We start from the raw sequence: 20,741 nt of genomic DNA, 5'->3' as shown, positions 1-20,741 counted from the left end.
TACGTCCCATTTGAGCCGTTTTGGAAAGCGAATCCAAACTACGGCGGTCTCGTGTGGCTACGATTAACTGTTCGTTTTTTAGCTTTTAAGAGCTTGTAATCACATTCCCACATATTTTGCGCCTACAACACAACAGAGTAAGACATGGTGAATCTTTTCATATCAAATAACTGTAATGTAAATTTTATTGCGAGGCAACCTTTAAAATCATCGCCGGGGTGTCGATTTTTATTGCCATTGCATCAAACTTCTTTACAAAATTATTCAAGATTTTTCCAAGTGATGCTTATTCATCCCAAAAATTTCTCCTACAGTTTTTTGACATAGAAATCAACTCCATCAATTTCTAATACCGAAGTTGAGGACGATAATGATTCTGATCCGGGCGTTATGGTATGTATTTGATTTGCAGTGCAGATACGTTTTTCCATAATTAACTGCGTTAGTTAATTCTTTAGTTGAAAAACTGATCACTTTCATTAAATACTTCTGCTATTGTTTTTGTACTTCCTTAGCACTTATTATTGTTTTTTCTTTTTTGTGTTTACTGCAGGTTGAGAATGAAATATAAGGAATATTGGCAGAGAAGCAACCAGTCAGCCTAGACCCCTTCATCAACAACAACTCCTTGATATCGCTGCAGCAAACATTATTATATTATATTATATATTTCATTTCATGTATAGATATATTATAATTTATTACAAACTTGAGTGTACAAATAAAATATTTCAAATAGGAATAATATAAAATAGTAAGTATAAACAGTTAGTCTATATGGCGGTTGTCTAGCAATAAAATTAAACTGGTACTCTTGATAAGTGAATACTAGCGTGTAATGGTGCTCTCTGACTAGTTATTTTGGTAATAACAGCTCTATATCGCGGTCACTGTCTTGGGTAGATGATAAGGGCGACTCTCTCGCTACTACATGGCTGGTAAGGAAGTTATCATCAGAACTTTCCTCGTGGCTTACTATTGCAAAGTTCTGCTGATGGTACACAGGATGTGTTGATGGACGAAGACCTGGGTTAAAGCGTAAGGTAAACTTCACCAGCAAGGTGAGTCGGTGAATGAGTTCCAATGTATTTCTGGAAGGTTAGTGGCCCATACAAAAAAGAAAAAGAAAAATGGCATGTTGTATAATCGAGTTGGTGGGCCGCGGGCTACATTAATGCCCGAGGTCATGGTAGTTACATGTAGTTACGAGAGGTTACGGGAAGGTACGAGAAGTCAGGGTTAGTATAAAAGCGTCGGGAGATTGAGAGAGCTTCTGCTTTGCTTCAACCACATGTGAGTACGCACGTTTATATAACATTACCGACAAACTTTTAAAGTAAAATGCAATTAATTTAGTAAATTGGTTTTGAAAAAACTTATTACTTACCACAAATTGTTGGTTCATCAAAGACTTCCAAATTTATGAATATTCATGAAAACCTCTGAAGGGTTAACTCTATTGCTAGATGCAATATAGTTAACTCTTCATAGAGAGTGACCGTTTTCAGCCGCGAATAAATTAATCCACGAATATGCATGAAATGGCAATTTTCGCGAAATTTAACTCCGCAAATAAATCCATACTTTAGGGTACTGTGGTTCACCTATATTACAGCATTAGGCTGAGTTATGTTTCAGTCTGTGATTTAAGTCTTAAGTCTCTAACGGTTTTGGGTAAGAAACTGTTATGAAGGAGGTGAGTCATGGCATATATTGATGTTGGTTCACCACGGGCAGCAGCACGTGTGATTATGGCAGTATCCTTTTTGTCAGTAGTAAGCTCATCATAAGCAGAAGCTAGCACATTATGCTTACTTTCATGTGATAGAATCTTCATCAGTAAAGCTACTCTTTGATTTCTTCTTCTGGATTCAAGCGATTGAAAACCTAGCTTTTCAAAAGTGTTGCTGACACTATCTTTACCTTTGAGATTGGCTATGAATTCAGTTGCTCGGTTTTGAACCATTTCAAAGTAATGTAGTGTCTGTCTCTCACTCGGATCCCATACTGTACAAGCATATTCCAGCACAGGACGACACAGTAGCACCGTCTTCAATAACACAACACCCTTCTGTCTCTTACATAAATGATTAGTAGTAATCTCAATAATCTGTTTCTTTGATTTAGCGGTGTATTCGTGATCTTCCAAAGCGGTTAAATCTGAAATTAAGATTTCTTTCTCACATTGAACACAATGAAATTAACTCAAACGCTAACTGAACATGGCGTCGGCTGGATTTCCGTACTCGCAAATGACTTTTGCCATTCTAGGGGTTTTGAGTTCAATGTCATAAACTTTGCGTCCTGAATGTGCACTTGTTTTCGGTTTGTCACGATCGCCGCATGAGACGTGCGTCTCCCTCACATAAGATAATCACAAAGCAAGTCTAACGCCACGTGTCTCTCAAGCAAATGATTGATCGAATATCAATGTTAACAGTAGCGTCTCCGTTTTTACACTCATATTCGAACTTGCGTTACCGCTACGTTTTTGCAAGATATGCAATTGGCAAAAGGCTCCATACTCAGTTATATGTGGATGCACAGCCTTTTTTAAAAATAACATTTTTTCTGTTTATTTGTTTGATGCAAAATAATTTATATTTTGATAAACGTAGTAAATTGCACAAAACAAATAAGGTAAAAGTCCACAGTCATCAGTAACTTCTGTTCGGTATCCCTTCAAATGGGTCTAGATCGGACCGCTCTCACGCGCAGCGAAGTTGCTTAGACGCATATAGGAACTCACGCTATTACTAAAAATTAGCCACTAGAATAAAAAGCGCCGAACTTCTAGTCATTGCATTTCTCCTCTTCTCGACCATCGCTGGACTATCGCATTTGATAGTTATTTAATCCACAATGTTTACATTTGAATACTGCTATTATCAACTACTCGTTATTCTAGTGCTGATTCTTGCACCCATTCAATCGGAATAGAAATATTGTATTTGTAAGTTTTAGCTTAACGAAACATTATTTATACATATTTGTTAGGCTCAAAAGTCGGTTTGTTAATATTCTGCCTAATTTGTATGCATAGAAACTGTACCTGGGCTTAATTATTTACGAGAAACAATAGTTTACTGTGAGGTGGAATAGACAATACACTCAATGCCACATTTATTTAGTAACTTTTTAAACTTGTGAAGAAACTGAACAAAACACTCTTGCTATCAGATGATGAGGGCTACTAGGCTCGTACCAGTCAGTACTGGCAGAATATTAACGGTTTGTTAATATTTTGCATAAGTTGTATGCAAGGAAACTGTACCCGTGCTTGATTCTTTATGAAAAACAATAGTTTACTATGATGTGCAATAAACAATACGCTCAATTCAACATTTATTTATTAAGTTTTTAAACTTGTGAAGAAACTGAATGAAACACTTATATTATTAGATGATGGGGACTGACTAGGCTCGAACCAGTCTCACTTCGTTTACTTCGGTCAGTCGAAGCAAGTGGTTGTGCACTGAGAAACACATGGGTGCTGTATTTTATAGGAGTCAATGCTTTTTCTCATATCACAGACTTGGTAAAGCATTTTTGCTAGTAATAGTCTGGCTGTCACACACTATTTTTGTGTCAACAAGTGGCAGATAACAGGTTCTATGGTAGCTTACCATTTTTAGTACCTGTTTGGCATATTAATTTGTAGTCTAATGCCCTACTGCTTTTTAGCTGATAATCTGGAAGTAATTACCCAAACAATGATGAGTAAAAATACAAAAAGTAAATGTTTCTCACACCGTGAGCAATTTGCTAAATATTCCGATCATATCTGTAGACCAAAATGTAGAAATTTTTTGATTCAGGAGTTACATGCTTCCATCACTGGCAGTTAGTTTTTTAGACTGTTTCCTGTATCATTCAACTGATGCTGTCGTTAATGCTAGTAGTAACATTGAATATTTTAATCTCCACTTGAACTGATTTTTACATATAGTTATCATGGATTACAGAACCTTTTACCATGGAGTATCACATCTTAACCTTACTTCTGACCAAAATAAACCGGCCGTTCGGGCTGATTTTATTTTTACTGAGGCGATCATATCGGCTGTTAGAAAATTGCTCTATATTTTTTCTGATTAGCTCATACTTGTTAGTTTACCTAATAATAGTGAAGGAAACAAAACAGAGATATGTTTTCAGTTGGATAATTTCAGTCGTCGTGATAATTTCCGTTTTACTCGTTTTGCAAATAGAACCTATTTTCAAGAAAAAGATCGTAACTGCTACTCTGAATATGGACGAAAGCCATTTTAGAAAACGTTTTAGGTCATTTAGATTTTGCTGGCAGTGATTTTGAGGCCGACCAGACTGATGATCAGTTCACTGTTGGGTAATTAGCCAATTTGGTGGACCAATTAGAATACCAAATACTAGAAAATATCATAAACAAATACCAAATAAAATACCATATACTTTAAAATCTCAGAGCCTACTACCAAATAAAATATCAAATACTCACAATTTTGTAAATCAAATACCAAATCAATTAGTACCACTGGGAAATTTGAGAACTAAATACCAAGTGAAATAGCAAATACTGGCAATTGTTCAAACTAAATATCAAATCAAATAGTAATAGGTGAAATCCCAAGACAAAATACCAAATACTGGCAATTCTTGAAACTTACTTCCAAATCAAATAGGGATAATGGGAAATTTTATATTAAAATACCAAGTAAATTACCAAACACTGCAATTTCTCGACATCAAATATCAAGTCAAATAGTTATATTGTGAAATTTCTGATTCAAATACCAAATACTGGAAATTTTAGAAGCCAAATATCAAATCAAATAACAGTAGGCTACTGGGAAATTTCAGAACCAAATGATGTAAAATCTTACAGAGCGGACTCCAAATTGAATAATGGGAAATGCCAATTAATATCAACATCATTATGCTAACTATGCTAAATATTAAATACTGGAAAATATCAAGACCAAATTAAATTTATTTGCAAACTGAATTATCAAATTATTTAAAAATCACTGATCACGTTCACATCCAACAACTCTGCCCATATAAAAATGTATACATTATTTATTACATATTTATGTTACATTAAAATTGAATCAATATAATGTAGACAAAAAATTGTTTATGGTTGACAGTAATTTTAAAGATACTACATTATTCATGGTATGTTCAAATTTAATAAAGATACTGTTGACAGAAAATCGAGACAAATACAGAATGGCTTATTGTGATTGCGAGTTTTAAAGAATAAAATACACTATTGTATCAAGGTAATTATGTATGCTGATGCAAGTTAGTTAGGATTAGGACTAATTAGGCTAGATTACAATGTAAACTGCTGTATACATTATTGAACATTAAATATTGCCAGACTTCTGCAAGAACGAGTTTAAGCTTTGTGTAAGTTCCCTCCAATCATGGTTGCTTGTGTGGAGGGGGATTGTCAGCTTCAGTACACTTCCCAAAAGAGGTTTCCTTTCCCAGCTTTGACAGTAAATGGGTCTCGTAGGTCCTGAACTCCTCATCAGTGCACCAGTTCAGCTTGAAGCGTGGATTCAGTAGTGTGACAAGGACGTAAGTGTGGTTGGTGTTGAATTTGGTCAGCCTTTTCTGAACAGATTCTTTTAAAGCTGTCAGCACAGGGTCGTTACTCTCCATCAGGTCGAGCTCAGCCTCTAGCATCTTTACCGGTAGAAGAACCTTTGATCCAGTTGCTGTCTCCCTGAACCTCGATGGTGAAATTCTGAAATGGCTGCAGCAGCTCCACCAGTTCTTGTAAAAGGTCTCGATCAATTAGAGTCATTGCATACTTGGGGATTTTCTTGAGAGTAGCATGAGTTATTGCTAGCAGACTTGAGAAGGCTGAAATCTGCAAATTCCATCTGGTGGTGTTTGCCCGTTGGAGTTTCTTCATACTCTCTTGTTCTAATAAGCTGGTTGCATTGAGAGAGTGTCGAACGTGGTTTATGAAGGCATTATCCTTCGCTATTGCTTTCTGAAGGTGTTTGGAGCACTTGTCCATTCCGTCTTTCACACAAAGCTGTAGCGTACGGCAGAGACATATGAGATGGTCTGTGCTTATCTCCCGAAAGAGAGCTATATTATCATTGTCAATAGGGTCATCCCCCTCATTTCTTCTTCAGCTTGTCCTTCTGTCTCAACATCAAGATCGAGAAGGTTGTCAGAGTCTAGACGGAATGCTTCTATCATATTTGAAGCGTTATCGGTCACTACAGCCACTACTTTATGCTCTATACCAAATTCTTTCATTAGACGATCATATTCGACTTTAATGTTTGAACCTGAAGAAAACAAAACTCCAAAGTCAAAATGAATTTGTTTAACTTGCAAAAATTAATGATGTTGTCGGAATCACGTTCATATATTTATTTCAGCTTACCTGTATTTTTGTCTTAGAATCTCTTGCATGCAAGCATAGCATGGCGGGATTGTGTCCCTATCAAGTAGTGGACCGTAACTCCCATGTAACCGTGAACCATCCTGTTGGTCCACAAATCAACAGTGACACACACTGCAGTTGTTGCAACCATTTCCTGTTTCAGTTTGGCCTTGATATCCGCTGCCATATTCAATAATTTTCCAGATGCAGTCTTTCGAGTTGGCATCTATAACATATTTCACACGCCAGCATCAGATATTGCGAAAGAGTGGATTGATATTCTAAATTTTCTAGAGCAAACGTCAGCAATGATTTTTATGAATTAATTCTTATCAAGCTGGTGTTTAATACTACAATATCTATCAGACAAAGCCAATGTAGTAAAAGTTTATGAAGTGTTAGACAAGTGCACTGAATAGGGTCAGTTAAAATTCACTAGTTCATTACAAGTGACTAGATGTTTTTGCTGGGTTATAATTATTACATAAAAATTTACATCACCAATCCAAAAATGATGTTGTAATAGTAAAAAGGATGCATGATTTGCTTGCGTGCGGCGTAGGGGAGGGGTAGGCTACTACTACAAAACAAAATATGTTTCAGCAAGCTTGACTTAACAATAGTAGCAGGACTTCTAAGCAGTAGTTTGGTCTTTCATGACATGAGAATAAATTGGTAAAGTGGCTTTTTACTCACCCTTTACTTTAGGTCTTTGTATTTCATTAACGCGTTAAAATCCTCGTCTTCCACAAACCTCATCGGCAGCTGAGCGCGACTGATCATGCGTAGTATAATATGTGTGGTCTTCACTTGAACTGGATCACTTGGCTTGTATGGAATGGTGCTGGCCATTGTAATATTGAAATGTTCCAATGTTCTTGTCTGAGGTGCTGTTGAGGCACGCTGTATAGCTATTACCTCGGATCGTGTCTGCATATAGGCATTGTGCTTCTCAGCATGTTTACTCTGCATTGCGGAATATAAACATATTTTATCACCTTATCCACTTCCGTTTATTTAATTATTTAGTTTTTTTAGGCTTTGTTCCATCACTATTACCAACAGTGTATCCTAATTCCTAGAGTTGCAATAATTTTACCAATGATAATAAATAAATATTAATATTAAATGTTGGGAGCAAATAAATACTTATCTTGGAAATAATAATATGTATAAGTATGAAATAGTGTGTTTAGTTCCAGGGAAAATTTAGTACATGTTCATAAAATATTCAGTTCTTAGATTCTAGTGTTCTACAATAATTAGCTCGTTGTTTTAGTTCAATTTAAAAAATATTTAGTTGTAGGGGAAGGTGGGAGAGGTTGAGCCACATTTTCTATTTTTTAAGTTAATTTTTGAACTATCGAAACTATTCTCACAAATATTTGAGATTAATGTACCCCACAATGTTTAGCAGCAGTGCATCAAAGAAAAACCTGTAAAGTAATGCTTTTGGTTTTTACAATGATTTTAATAGAGGTCTTTCCTTGGCTCTACCTGCCCCACACTTGGGGCAGGTAGAGCCATTCAATAATTTGTTATGGGGCAGGTTGAGCCACTCACATAAATGTAACCAAACAGCTGCAAACTTTAAATGATCCTGGAGAAGCACCTTATGCCGTCAATACAACAAGGTTGCTTATTACGAACATATTATTTTGGTAAATATTTTTAAAATATTGATAAAAAAACTATTGTTACATAATTAAAATATAATTTGTGTGTTAGAACCAGACTAAAATATTGCTATGTGATCACTTAACAAATGTTTGTTCGGAACTTTTCAATCAGTCATTTATTAAACATTGAAGCCACTAATATCTACTGAAAACATAACCTTGCTCACAAGTGAACTGGTTCCACCAACTCTAATAGGATTACCCAAGTCCATAACAATATTCTCTTTTCCAACGTTCTTATCCATGTCCTTGTTTTCAGGGTAGATAAAAGAAGGCCACGGTACCACCAGCTTTACGCATGAAGTTTATTTTGTACAGGTTGTTTTCTACACTGATAATAGCTCAACATAGTAGGTTTGAGTTTTTCTCTGGGTGACATATTTTGCTAGTGCATGACTGTTTATAGTTAGTGTTTCCTTTGTCGGTTGAGTAGCTATATCATGAACTGGCTAGTCATCCATGCTGTCACTGTCTGTATCCAACATCTTTTTTTGCTAGTTCTTCTGATGTGGGTTCATGTCTTTGTTCTGTGATCTTGTCTTCAATAGAATTTAGTCTCTTCTGTTTATCCGAACCCCTTTTCTAGTCTGTTTTTTCTGGGGTGTCAGTCAGTATTGCAGACCCCGTCTTTTCTCTTTTACATCTAGATCGGTTTCTGAGTCCTGCTGTAGGCACAGGCATAATTTGTTGGTGTATGAATTTTCTCTTAGAGGCTGAAGCCTGAATAGGTGTGTACTCTTGAGCAGAAGTAGTTTGTAGCATATTATTATTAGTAACAGTGGCAGAGGTTGCAGGATGTTCTTCATCATTTGCAGTAGCAAGAGTTGCAGGCTGTATATCTTCATCAATAACAGAGTTTGGAAATGGTCGGTTGTCACATTGGCTGCCATGAACTCGTGATCACCAAATATTTGAGTATTTAAAGAAGAGATGCCTGTACATGAAAACCCTGATAAAATATTAGCTGGAGTCATACTCAAGTTGAATGCACTAGCAGCCAATCGACCTATGTCATAGATTGATACAGGTCTAGCAGGATTAGAGCATGTAAAGTTGTCACAAGCCTTATTGAAATAGGATTTCAGAGGACCAAAAACTGCTCGATCAAGAGGCTGAAGTGTGTGAGAGGTATGTGGACGTAGAGTGAGAAGCTTGATATTTGATCGCTTGCAAAGCTCAACTACTTCTAATGACACATGGGAATTATGGTCCAAAATCAGCAGAATTGGATTATCTGGTAAACAATGACAGTGTTTGATAAAAAATGGCATGTAATCAGCTACAAATATTTCTGATATGAGGTAGCCTGACTTAGAAGCTACTCGTTTTGCACCTGGAGGAGTGCCATTCACGAAAACCTTTCTCATGAAGACACTCGGAAATATGAAAAAGGTGGTATGTAATTTTCACCTGCACTTGCTCAGCACAAACTAGAAAGTTCGCCACGCTCATGGAATACAACAGCTTCAACCTGTTTTTACCCTTAGAGCTAATCACTTCGCCAAGCACCTGGACAGTTGTAATACCCATTTCATCTAGATTATATATCTCCCAATTAGTTTGGGGGAAGGTTGAGCCTGGCTCAACCTGCCCCCAAACCAATTGGCTCAACCTGCCCCTTATGCTCATATTGAATTCAAATGCCAAAATAAATATTCTTGGAAGTTGATTGTAATTTAAGAAGAAATTATCATAAACATGTCGCTTCTAAATATATGTTAATGAGAAGATTGTAAACAAAAAGGAGAAGAAAATACAGTTGGTTGATTATGGTAGATAATATTTACTTTTTAGGGTGTTTTCCACTATTTTAGAAATATTTCACTTACCATTCATTTGATGCAATTTCCAATGGTTTTAAAATGGCTGTCATTGAGCGTTGACCTTCTGGAAAAGAACACAACTCTTAATGTTTAATGGTTTTCAAAAAAATCACTATGGCTCAACCTGCCCTCTGGCTCAACCTACCCCACTCTCCCCTACCTTGTTTTTATAAAAAATTTAATACTTAGTCCAACTAATAAAAAGTTGCTGGATCAAACCCAACCTGTTTTTAGAAATAGAGAACAGGTTTCTAAGATGTAGATTTCTAAGAGGTTTTAATTCAAGTAATGAAATACCCTGCCTTTTATACATTTTAGGCTTTTAGGCTCTACTGTGAAATCTAAATTGTAACACTTTCTCTCTGAGTGACGAGTGAGTGGATTTCACCGGAAATACCGGTTTACAAGTATTGTAAACCGGTATTTCCCAGTCGGAACAAAGATTTATACATTTCTAATCCATAACTCCCACCAGCGGTCCAGAGCCAAGCGCCCAAAACTGGATTATACATGAAACATTATTGTCTTTTCCTCCAAATCTTTGCCAAATAATATACTGTGCTCAGGGTGACAATGATTCAACTTAGCCAGCCAGGCTGCAAAACCATTAGATAAGTATTCTTATTGTATTCTCAAGTGGATTCTTTGATGTTTTTTTTGCCTTCATTGCTCATAAATACTTACTGCTTTTCACTCGGATTTTTGGATTATAAATCATGAGTAACATGCGACTTGGGTTGGTGTTGTTTTACATACAAGCGCAATGCAGACCAAAGACAAAAGGGAGGTTTGATGGTTTCTGTACTGGGTTGCTGTTACATGTGCGCTGTGAAGGAGAAGCTTTCTAAACTTCAGTCGAATATCCATATTATTTCTCGCTAGCGGTTAAAAACTTACACCAACCGAAATCAAAACTGATGATCAGAATGCAAAATATTAACGAATATCAAACACCAAATACTAGAAAATATTCATACCAAATAATTAACCAAAATACCAGAAAAAATATTGGCCAATTATCAACCAAATTATGATACCAAAGCAAATGCCAGATACTGCGCAATCTCAATTGTACCGAACATTACCAAATAGGTTAGCAAATATTTATAAATTCAGAACCAAATACCAAACAAAATTCTTAATAATGGGCTATCTCAGAACAAAAATATCAAATAAAATACCAAATACTAAAAATTCTTCACAGCAAATACCAAATCAAATAGTAAATACTAGGAAGTCACAGAACCAAATATCTAATAAAATACCAATTACTAAAAATTATCGAAACTAAATACCAAAACAAATAGTAATACTGGGAAATTTCAAAATCAAATACAAAATCAAATACCAAATACTGAGAAATCTAAGTACCAAATACCAAATAAAATACCAAATACTGGGAAATTTCAAAACCAAATACCAAATCAAATAAATATAGTAAATGGTTTATGAACTTGCAAATAGATCTATTTGAAATAAAATCAATTACCCAACCCTGAATAGATCATCACTCAGAAAGCTCTTCTGAATCAAATGATCAAGAAGATCAAGAAAATTATGAAGCAGCTTTAAATTTTGGTTTAGGAGTTTCCAACTAAAAAACGAACATTGTTTATATTTGACGTTCAATTTATTTAGTGTTATTATAGATTGTGTATGTCCCACCCGAGTTATAAAACAGAGAATTACTTGTTTTGACGACATAGCCGATTCAGATTTTTGTGATTACACAGATAATTAAAGTAGCAACACTGAGGCTGATGGGGGTGAAAGTAATGGTTTTTGTAAGAGTAAGGAACATTGTAGAGGATCGTTTTGGAGCACCTGGTGAGCAGCGTGCAGAATGGGCTTTCATTTAGGCTGCTATGAAATCTTTACTCTTAAGCTGTAATTACTTCAATTATTTTTAATTATATTAACATTTTATTAAATAATAATAATATTATTTTACAGTAATTCTCTGTTTGCGTTCATCTAGTTCAGTCTGCACACTTGAATATTATTATCGTAATTTTCGGACTATTAGCTGCTACTTTTTTCTGATAATTTGAGCCATGCGGCTTATATAAGGGTGCGGCTATTCTGGTTTTTTTCTTTCACTGCTAGGGCGCAATAGTCGGAATCTCCTGTTGATCCGCCTTCAGCGGTGAAAAAATAAACAAAACAATGCCTAACGGTACTGTTCCATTAGGCACTAGGTTAAAATGCATCAGTTAATACGAAACAGTGCCGTTAGGCACTGTTCCGTTTTAAACAGCAAAGTTGCTGCCGTGTTAAAAAGCACTGTCCTGAGTTCTGCGGCTTATACAAAGGGGCCTATACAAACAATACTATGTATTGTTTTATTATCATTTTTGGAAAATAAAGCAGATGTGGCTTATATAGGGTTTGGTTAATAGTCTGAAAAATATGGTAATTTGTTTTGAATGACATGAAAATAATGAAAATAATCCTTTGAATTTTGTGCAGATGTTCTTAACATTTAGTCTTGCCGGATTGTGTGAAAAACACCTTCAAGAGAATGAAACTACCTTTGCCGACAACTCCTAAAACATAGGAAAAGTTTTGTTAAATTGGCTCCCCATGATGTATGGTCAAAGATGGTGTATGTAATGAGCGTTTACTACCTAGATTATGGTGTACAGTGGAACCTTGACTCTCGAACACAGTTTTCGACCAAAAAAATTTAGATTTGTTCGTTTTGGATGTCAACCATAAATTTGGTTCTCGACCAAACCGGAGCATGTACATTTGAATTAAACGTTCGAAACAGCTCCGGAAACAGCATGTTTATACGTTTAGCGACTTTGTTATGAGCCACTTTGGGAAGGTTCGTGAACCGTTAAAGGGAGAAGTTTCTTGTTATAAGTTCTTTACAAAAGGGAGCCACCTGGGAGAATGTCGCCTCTACCGAAGAAGTTTTCTAGGGACACAACTCCTCCAGTCGAGTTACCTTAAATTGTTTTGGAAAATGATTCTTTTTCAAAGATGTGAATTAAACGTGCCATTGCTGTTTCTATTTTTTTTCACACGATTTTTGATGTAACTGATCTGTTGCATTTTTATGATGTCTCATTATCAATTTATTTATCATTATTGCGCTTTTTGGTATTGTATCATAACCTTCAATGCTTTCGATGTTTCAAGAGCAAAGCATACAAATGTTTGCTTTTAATTTTGTTTTTTTATCATTGTAAATAGAAATTTTTTTGTTAAAACTAAACACGGTCTACCTGCGATCTAAACATATCTACCTGTTTTTATTTATAGTACGCACTATGCAGTACAGTTCATGGTGTAAGATGGAAAAAATACTTTACCGAAGTCTTTAAGTCGACTTGGAATGGATTAAATCTTACCTACATTAGTTCTAATGGGAAAATTTGTTTCGGATCTCAAACACCTCTGTTTTCGAACATCCTTGTAGAACGAATTGTGGTTGAGAACTGAGGTTCTACTGTAGTTGGATTCTTCACATTGTGAGCTCTTAAAAAATGTCCGCATTGTTGAATTTTAATTGACAACTTTTTTATTTATTTGGGGTTATACTCTTGCCTCAATTAACCCTGAAATAGTTAGTCGTTCGAGAAATTTTTATGGTCAGTACTCAGGTTAATAAGCAAATAAGCCTTACTAATAGAAATGCATAATGCGGATACTAATTGCAAATGAGTTCTGTGTTTTTAGTAAGCTAAATTAGTTTAAGCTAAATATCAAGTTTGTTATGTAGCATCGCCAAAGTGTAGTGAACCGAATGTGGTATGTGAGCTGTAAGCTGCTCCGTTTGACGTGAAGTTTTCAGTCCATACAGTACTGTACAAAATAATGTTGCATTTTATTGCAGATCATAAACACTAGGTAGGTATTTGTTACTTTGTGAGCGTGGTAACGAACTTGAACAATTAAAATACGCTTTTCCGTCTAAATATCCTGTTTTTAGGTCAGACCGGCTGTATTTTACCATTACATTAAAACATCTAGGCTTTAGACAAGTCATTTGATGACCCATTGAAATAATGGTGGGTTATTCTATAGGGCAGCTGACCAATAAATTAACACTATTTGTCACAAAGTGGTGATGTAATGTGACAGGTTCGAGATATCTGGTGTTGTGATTGTATCCTGATGTCTGCACAAGGCTAAGAGTTAAGACGTCCGAGTGTAATATTGCGGCTAACTATGTATAAGTAATAATATGCAGAAGATTGCTGTGAGAGTATGATATAATCCTTTATTGCTGACTTGTAGCCATGCACGCTGTAAACTGAATTCTTAATTCTCATGAACTGCTGCAGTCAGGCTATTTATACCTCCTTACAATTATTCTAGAAACTTCCAGAAAATCCATTCAGGAAAAATCTAGTAATAGAACAATGCTTCTAAATTTATGATCATGACTCTTCAGCGTATTGCGCAATAGCTATTGTCATGCTATTACATTGTTTATGATACTATATACAGCACTCAGAATCTGTGACAACTCCCCATTCAAGAGGAAATTTATAGTCAAATTTCCAGCATTAAGATTCTGAGTCTATTCTGCTCATGTAGTGTAAGATATTATATCTCAGCAAAGAAGACCGCCAGACTTGACCTGAATATGTCAGCCTTATACGACATGCGTTATCTTATTATAATAACATCGCGGGAACATTCCAAGAACTACACTCATTTACACAAACTATGCAATGTTTACTGTTTTATTTATACTGACAGTCATTGCTGACACTAATTACTATGAACAATGTCTAAAGCCAAATATCTCATCCTGTCTCTGCCTTCAAGATTTATTCTTGATACATTTCATCATACCTAATGATATATTCTGCGGTGAACTTTTGTTGTGCCATCAGTGTCTAAAACATACAATGTATATTTTGTCTAATGTTGTGCGCCACATATACCAAGTTGTGTTTGGCAATGTTTATACTTAGATGTCAATCATGCTGTCACAGTTTTTGTATATAAGAACGGTTTTTAGTTTTATATCAGCAGTTATTTTACAAGTGATTGCTATGTACACGCTGTATTTGACTCAAATATAATATCTCGCTTAATGCTTAGAGTGAACGTCTTGTTTCACGCCGAACCCATAAGTGTGAAGGCAGCACCCCCTCACAGTAGTCCGCTCCGACGTTGTCTTTCCCTTTGATCGATTCCACCGTCATGCGATAATCCTGTAGATATAGTGCCCATCTCATCACTCTGCTGTTCTCATACTTTGCTCGATTGATGTAGGTTAGTGGTTGGTGATCCGTTTGTAGTATGAACTCCACGCCGTAGAGATATGGTAGATATTTCTTTACAGCCCATACAATTGCCAGGCATTCTTTCTCTATTGTTGAGTAATTCCTTTCACGGTCCAGTAGTTTTCTGCTAGCATAGCTGACAGGAAATAGCTTTCCATCATGTTCCTGTAGTAGCACCGCTCCGAGTCCAGTGTCCGAAGCGTCAGTCCTTAGGGTGAACTGCTTCGTTATGTCTGGTAGTTTCAGACCTGGTTTCTCGGTTATGGTCGCTCTTAATTTCCGGTATGCCTTCTCTTGCGCATCTGTCCAGATAACTTTATTAGGTTGTCCTTTTTTAGTCAAGTCCGACAGAGGACTTGCTATCGCCGCGTAATTTGGGACGAACTCTCGGTAGTAGCCCGTCAATCCTAGAAACGACCGTACTTGAGTTTTGGTCAGAGGCCTTGGAGCTTCAGTGATTTTCTCCACATTGTCTTCCATTGGTTTCAGTTCTCCCCGATCGATCTTGTGACCTAGGAACTTTATAGATGTTCCACCGAGGTAGCATTTCGTCGGTTTGATTGCGAGCTGTGCCTCGGCAAAACGAGTGAAGAGTTCTCTCAGCGCGTCCATGTGATCCTCCCATTTGGCAGTGTGTATGATGATGTCATCGATGTAGTTGTCTACTCCTGGTAAATCCTTTAATAGCTTCTTCATGCCACGTACAAATGTTGCTCCAGAGTTGACCATCCCAAACGGCATCCTGATGAACTCGTATTGTCCATCTGGAGTGACAAATGCAGTCTTCGGTATGTCATTCTCTTCTACGGGAATCTGCCAGTAGCCCTTAGTTAGATCTACCTTCGAGAAGTAGTGATCACCGCTCATCTTTTGAAAGAGATCGCTTGCTGTTGCCATTGGCTCTGGATCAAACACTGTTATTTTGTTCAAGTTTCGGTAGTCAGCACATAGTCGATTGGATCCATCAGGCTTTTTCGCGAGTACGACTGGTGATGCATATGGAGAGTTTGATTCTCTGATGATCCCTGTGTTCAGCATATATTTTATATCTTCTCTAAGTGATTCTCTCACCGCATAAGGTAATGTGTAGGGTTTGGATTTGATGGGCTTGTTACTGGTTAGAGTAATCGGATGTTTGATGAGATTGCAGTTTCCCGGTCTGTCTGTGAATATATCTGTGTAGTCCTTGACGATGTCCGTGATCTGCTTTCTCTGCTCATCAGATATATTTTCTCTCATCTTCAGATCTTTCACAGTTCCGACTGACTTTCCCGAATACAACTCCACCAGTGTGCCTTCTTCTCCGATACCAGCTACCTCAGTTATTTCCTTTTCACTATCTCTCACGTAGTATTTCTTCAGCATGTTAGCGTGGTAGGTTCGGCTTTTACCTTTGACCTGAACTCGGTATGCGTTTATCCCGACCTTCTCTTCTACGTTGTATGGTCCCTGCCAGTGCATTAGTAACTTGTTGTGGTTAGTAGGGAGCAGGATAAGAACTTTGTCACCATCTTGAAATTCCCTTTTCTTTGCCTTCTTGTCGAAGTAATGCTTGTACCTCTGCTTATTTCCGTCTAGCGCTTTCTGGGCCAACTCCATCGTACCTTCCAGCTTAGCACGCAGATCAAACACGTGTTGGTAGCTACTCTTGGTCTCTCCATCGGCATCATCCTTTGTCCATAGCTGTCGTAGAATATCCATCGGCCCTCGTACTGTCCTTCCGTACAACAGCTCGAATGGTGAGAATCCAGTAGATTCCTGTGGGACCTCTCTGTAGGCAAATAGGGCCGGGTTTATGTATCTGTGCCACTGCCTTGGCTCCTGATGGATAACCTTTTCAGCATTGACTTCAGTGTGCCATTGAATCGCTCCACCAGTCCATTAGCCATAGCATGGTAGGGAGTTGTCGGCATCTGCTTCATGCCGAGTAGTCTGGCGAACTCTTCCATGTACTCAGATATGAATTGGGTCCTTCGATCACTGATTACTTCTTCAGGTATTCCAACCCGACTGTAAATGTCGATTAGAGCTTCAGCCACTGCTTCTGAGCTTATCTTTTTCAATGGAACAGCCTCGGGGTATCGAGTAGCGTAGTCCACCAAAGTTAGTATATATCTATGCCCTTTTTCACTCGGAGGGTTAATCGGTCCAATCAAGTCGACAGCGCAGCGCTTGAATGGAGTCTCAATTAGTGGAGTCCGTTGTAGGGGAACCTTTTGTACTGAACCTTTCTTTACAGTGCGTTGACAGATGTCGCAGGATCGACAGAATCTCGTAACATCATCATGTAGACCTGGCCAGAAGAAGTTGGTTAAGATTCGATCAGTAGTTTTACGGATTCCCAGATGTCCACTCAATAAAGAATCGTGGGCGTGTCTCATCACAGCGACACGTAGAGTTTTCGGTACAACTACTTGTTTTATCGGCTGTCCGCTGTTATACCCTGGGTGATAATATTCACGATAAAGGATGTCCTTCTTCACCATGAACCTGGTTTGTTGTTTGCCTTTCGTTATTGCTTCTGTAGCGTCATACAGCCTCTTTAGAGAATCGTCTTCTCTCTGTGACTTGATGAGGTCTTCTCTGTTTACTTCGATGTTTTCATTGCTGACAACTGATAATGGTTTTTCTCCTCGTTTATTTTCTATAGCTTGTGCGTGTGTAACCACAGAACACTCCTGATCCTGTTCTGGTAGTGGATCACATGGGGATCGAGCGCCTGAAATATTTCCAAGCATTAGATCATGAATGGGTGTCTCCATAACCATCGCCGTTACATCTCCTGATAGAATGGTGTATCGATGCTGATTTTGGCAAATGGCAGTTTTCTATCAGTGTTATCTGCCATTCGTAGATATCCTTTCTCTCCTGTGTACTGATCAGCTTTTACCAGTGATTTCTTGACCACTACTGTGGTGCATCCAGTATCTCTAATCATCTCCACCTGCTTACCATTTACATAACCTCCAACCAGGTTTACTCCATTCTCCATTTTACCAACTTTACCTTTACAACATGCTACTTGTACGTAACGCTTCCCACTTAGCTTAATTTCATCCATATTCTGTCCTTCTGGATTTGTCTCCCCTTCAGTCACACCCGCCTTGTGCGTAGGTGTCTTGAGTCTTCGACATTCGGCTGTGTTATGGTTATTCATCTTGCAGTGTGCGCAGTACTTTTGAGACTTCTTATTACACCGATTTGCAATATGCCCCTTTTCAATATAACTGTGGCCGGTGATGGTTGTCTCATTTGGAGTTGTCTTCCTTACTAATGACATCTTGCGACCATGAGCTGTCAGGTATCGGTCAGCAGCTTCAGCCAACTCGTCACAGCTGTCAAATTTCATCTCCTTTAGATGTACAGCGAGATCCGTAGGACATGCCGCTATGAATTGTTCTCGCAAGTTGAGTTCTTTCAGGTCTTTGCAGTTTGATAGCTCCACCCACTTGTCAATGTAGGTACTGATTCGAACTAGAAATTGTTGTGGTGTTTCGTCGTGCTCGGCTTTACTCTCTCTGAATCGCTTTCTGTAGCCTTCCTCCGTGAGATTGTAGCGTTTTAACAGAGCTTCCTTCACCTGATCGTAGTCCTTCCTATTCTCTGCCGCCATTCTAGTGTAAGTCTCTGTAGCCTTACCTTTGAGATATTGGCTCAAAAGGAATGACCATTCAGCTTTATCCCACTGATAGTTTTCAGCTATCCATTCAAATCGCTGCAGGTAACTATCCATGTCATCTGTTTTATCATCAAACACTGGTAGTTTCGATTTAGGTTTATTGCTAACCCACTCTAGTCCTGTACTGTCATTTTTGGAGTCATCCATCCTAATAGTCTCCACTTCCAGTTTTTTCATCTCGAGCTCATGCGCTAACCTCTTTTCTTCTATCTCTTTTTGCATCTCCAACTCTCTTGCTTGTTTCTGGCTGTCTATCTCCATTTGCTTCATTTGCAGTTGGAGTTGTCTGTCCTCAGCTTCGGCCTCTTTTTTGGCTTCTCGTTCCATCCGTCTCTCCTCGCGTCTCTCCTCGTGTTCAATCTCCGCTGCGAACTTTGGTTCGTTCTCTTCAATGAATTTGGCTAGCTCAGCATCCTTTAATCCGAGCTTCTCGCCCATATGCATGGCCCTCTGCATACTGCTCATACTAGTCTCCGCCATTACTGACTGTCTTTTGGTACTCTTTATGTCTTGCGTGAGTTAGACTGATATAATCCTGATCAACGGTAGATATTCCCGGAGCAGCCCCCAAGTTGTCACAAAGTGGTGATGCAATGTGACAGGTTCGAGATATCTGGTGTTGTGATTGTATCCTGATGTCTGCACAAGGCTAAGAGTTAAGACGTCCGGGTATAATATTGCGGCTAACTATGTATAAGTAATAATATGCAGAAGATTGCTGTGAGAGTAGGATATAATCCTTTATTGCTGACTTGTAGCCATGCACGCTGTAAACTGAATTCTTAATTCTCATGAACTGCTGCAGTCAGGCTATTTATACCTCCTGACAATTATTCTAGAAACTTCCAGAAAATCCATTCAGGAAAAATCTAGTAATAGAACAATGCTTCTAAATTTATGATCATGACTCATCAGCGTATTGCGCAATAGCTATTGTCATGCTATTACATTGTTTATGATACTATATACAGCACTCAGAATCTGTGACACTATTGAAATCTTACATATAGAATGTTTATGCTAGAGCTGGTAGCCGATTTTCTCAGTTATCTTAAATAAAGCTAAATCATTTTCAAGGCGGATAAATGACTGCCTTCAATTTCCTCTTCTATTATAGTTTCTCATAATATATTTCTTGCAATGACTTGTTGACTTCTAAAGCTGAAATACATTAACGGTGTGTAAGTGGAGTTTGTTGTTCAAGGTCTGATGTCCCTGCAGTTTCCTTGACGGATGTAATACTTAAATGTTTGCACATACTGCTTGTGAAAGATCTTTAATCTGGAAATATTTGTGATTGGTTGCAGCATTTAAAAACTAGGACTAGCATTCTGTTTGTAAACAATCAGGTACTTTTACATATTTTATCAAATGTTTGGTCCGGGCTAGTTGTATTTCTAGTTGTGTCCAATTAATAAACAATTATGCTTTTACATTATTGGCCCGATGCTTCGTCTGGAATTTTATAATTCCATTTGAAGGACTGCTTGAAGGAATATTTCATTTGAACATGGGCTAACATGACCTTGAAGTAATAATGTTGTTGGCATTCATGCCGTATTTTTTGTCAAGAACGTATTTTTTGTCAAGAAGGAGTGAGTTCTCGACAGACAATATGAGTGAAGTTCCTTCCTTCCAGTTTACATATCATTTACTTAGCGAATAGTGTAGTATAGCAGACCCAACTTTCTACGCATTCGGTGTGCCTACCTATGCACCTTATGTTTCCTGCCTTTACTTCCATTGAACACTTTTGCGCTAGCCAAGGTTTGTGGTAGCCAACACCTTTTTCAACCGAGTTGCTAGTGTACATTTTTGTCATGAAGACAAGTGATGGTTTACGATCTTTAAATGTGAAACACTGAATTACTTTAAAGGTTGACGTGCAAAAAAATTCACATTACCGTTGTTTGGTAT

The 20,741-nt window shown here is 37.6% G+C and overlaps 2 protein-coding genes across 3 annotated transcripts in view; one reads left to right on the top strand and one right to left on the bottom strand.

Annotated features, from left to right (window-relative positions):
* Positions 1-20,741, top strand: part of LOC137387045 (oocyte zinc finger protein XlCOF6-like) — a 226,755-nt gene that overhangs the window by 180,512 nt on the left and 25,502 nt on the right. The window contains exon 1 of one of the 2 annotated variants that reach the window (XM_068073329.1): positions 2,862-2,953. The exons of the other annotated variant lie outside the window; for it this stretch is intronic. The gene's annotated coding sequence lies outside the window, so the exon portion shown is untranslated. Of the gene's footprint in view, positions 1-2,861; positions 2,954-20,741 lie in introns of those variants that run through there. 2 annotated transcript variants of the gene reach the window in all.
* On the bottom strand, positions 17,919-19,304 carry LOC137387094 (golgin subfamily A member 4-like). The gene has a single exon (XM_068073395.1). The coding sequence runs from the start codon at positions 19,302-19,304 to the stop codon at positions 17,919-17,921; it is 1,386 nt and encodes a 461-aa protein (XP_067929496.1).

This window comes from Watersipora subatra, chromosome 2 (genome assembly GCF_963576615.1).
Source record: "Watersipora subatra chromosome 2, tzWatSuba1.1, whole genome shotgun sequence".
In the NCBI taxonomy this organism is placed as follows: Eukaryota; Metazoa; Bryozoa; class Gymnolaemata; order Cheilostomatida; family Watersiporidae; genus Watersipora; species Watersipora subatra.
This window is presented reverse-complemented; position numbering and strand designations above follow the sequence as displayed.

Excerpts from the sequence above, each read along its gene's own strand:
- LOC137387094 (XM_068073395.1), bottom strand. The coding sequence starts at position 19,304 with ATGGCGGAGACTAGTATGAGCAGTATGCAGAGGGCCATGCATATGGGC.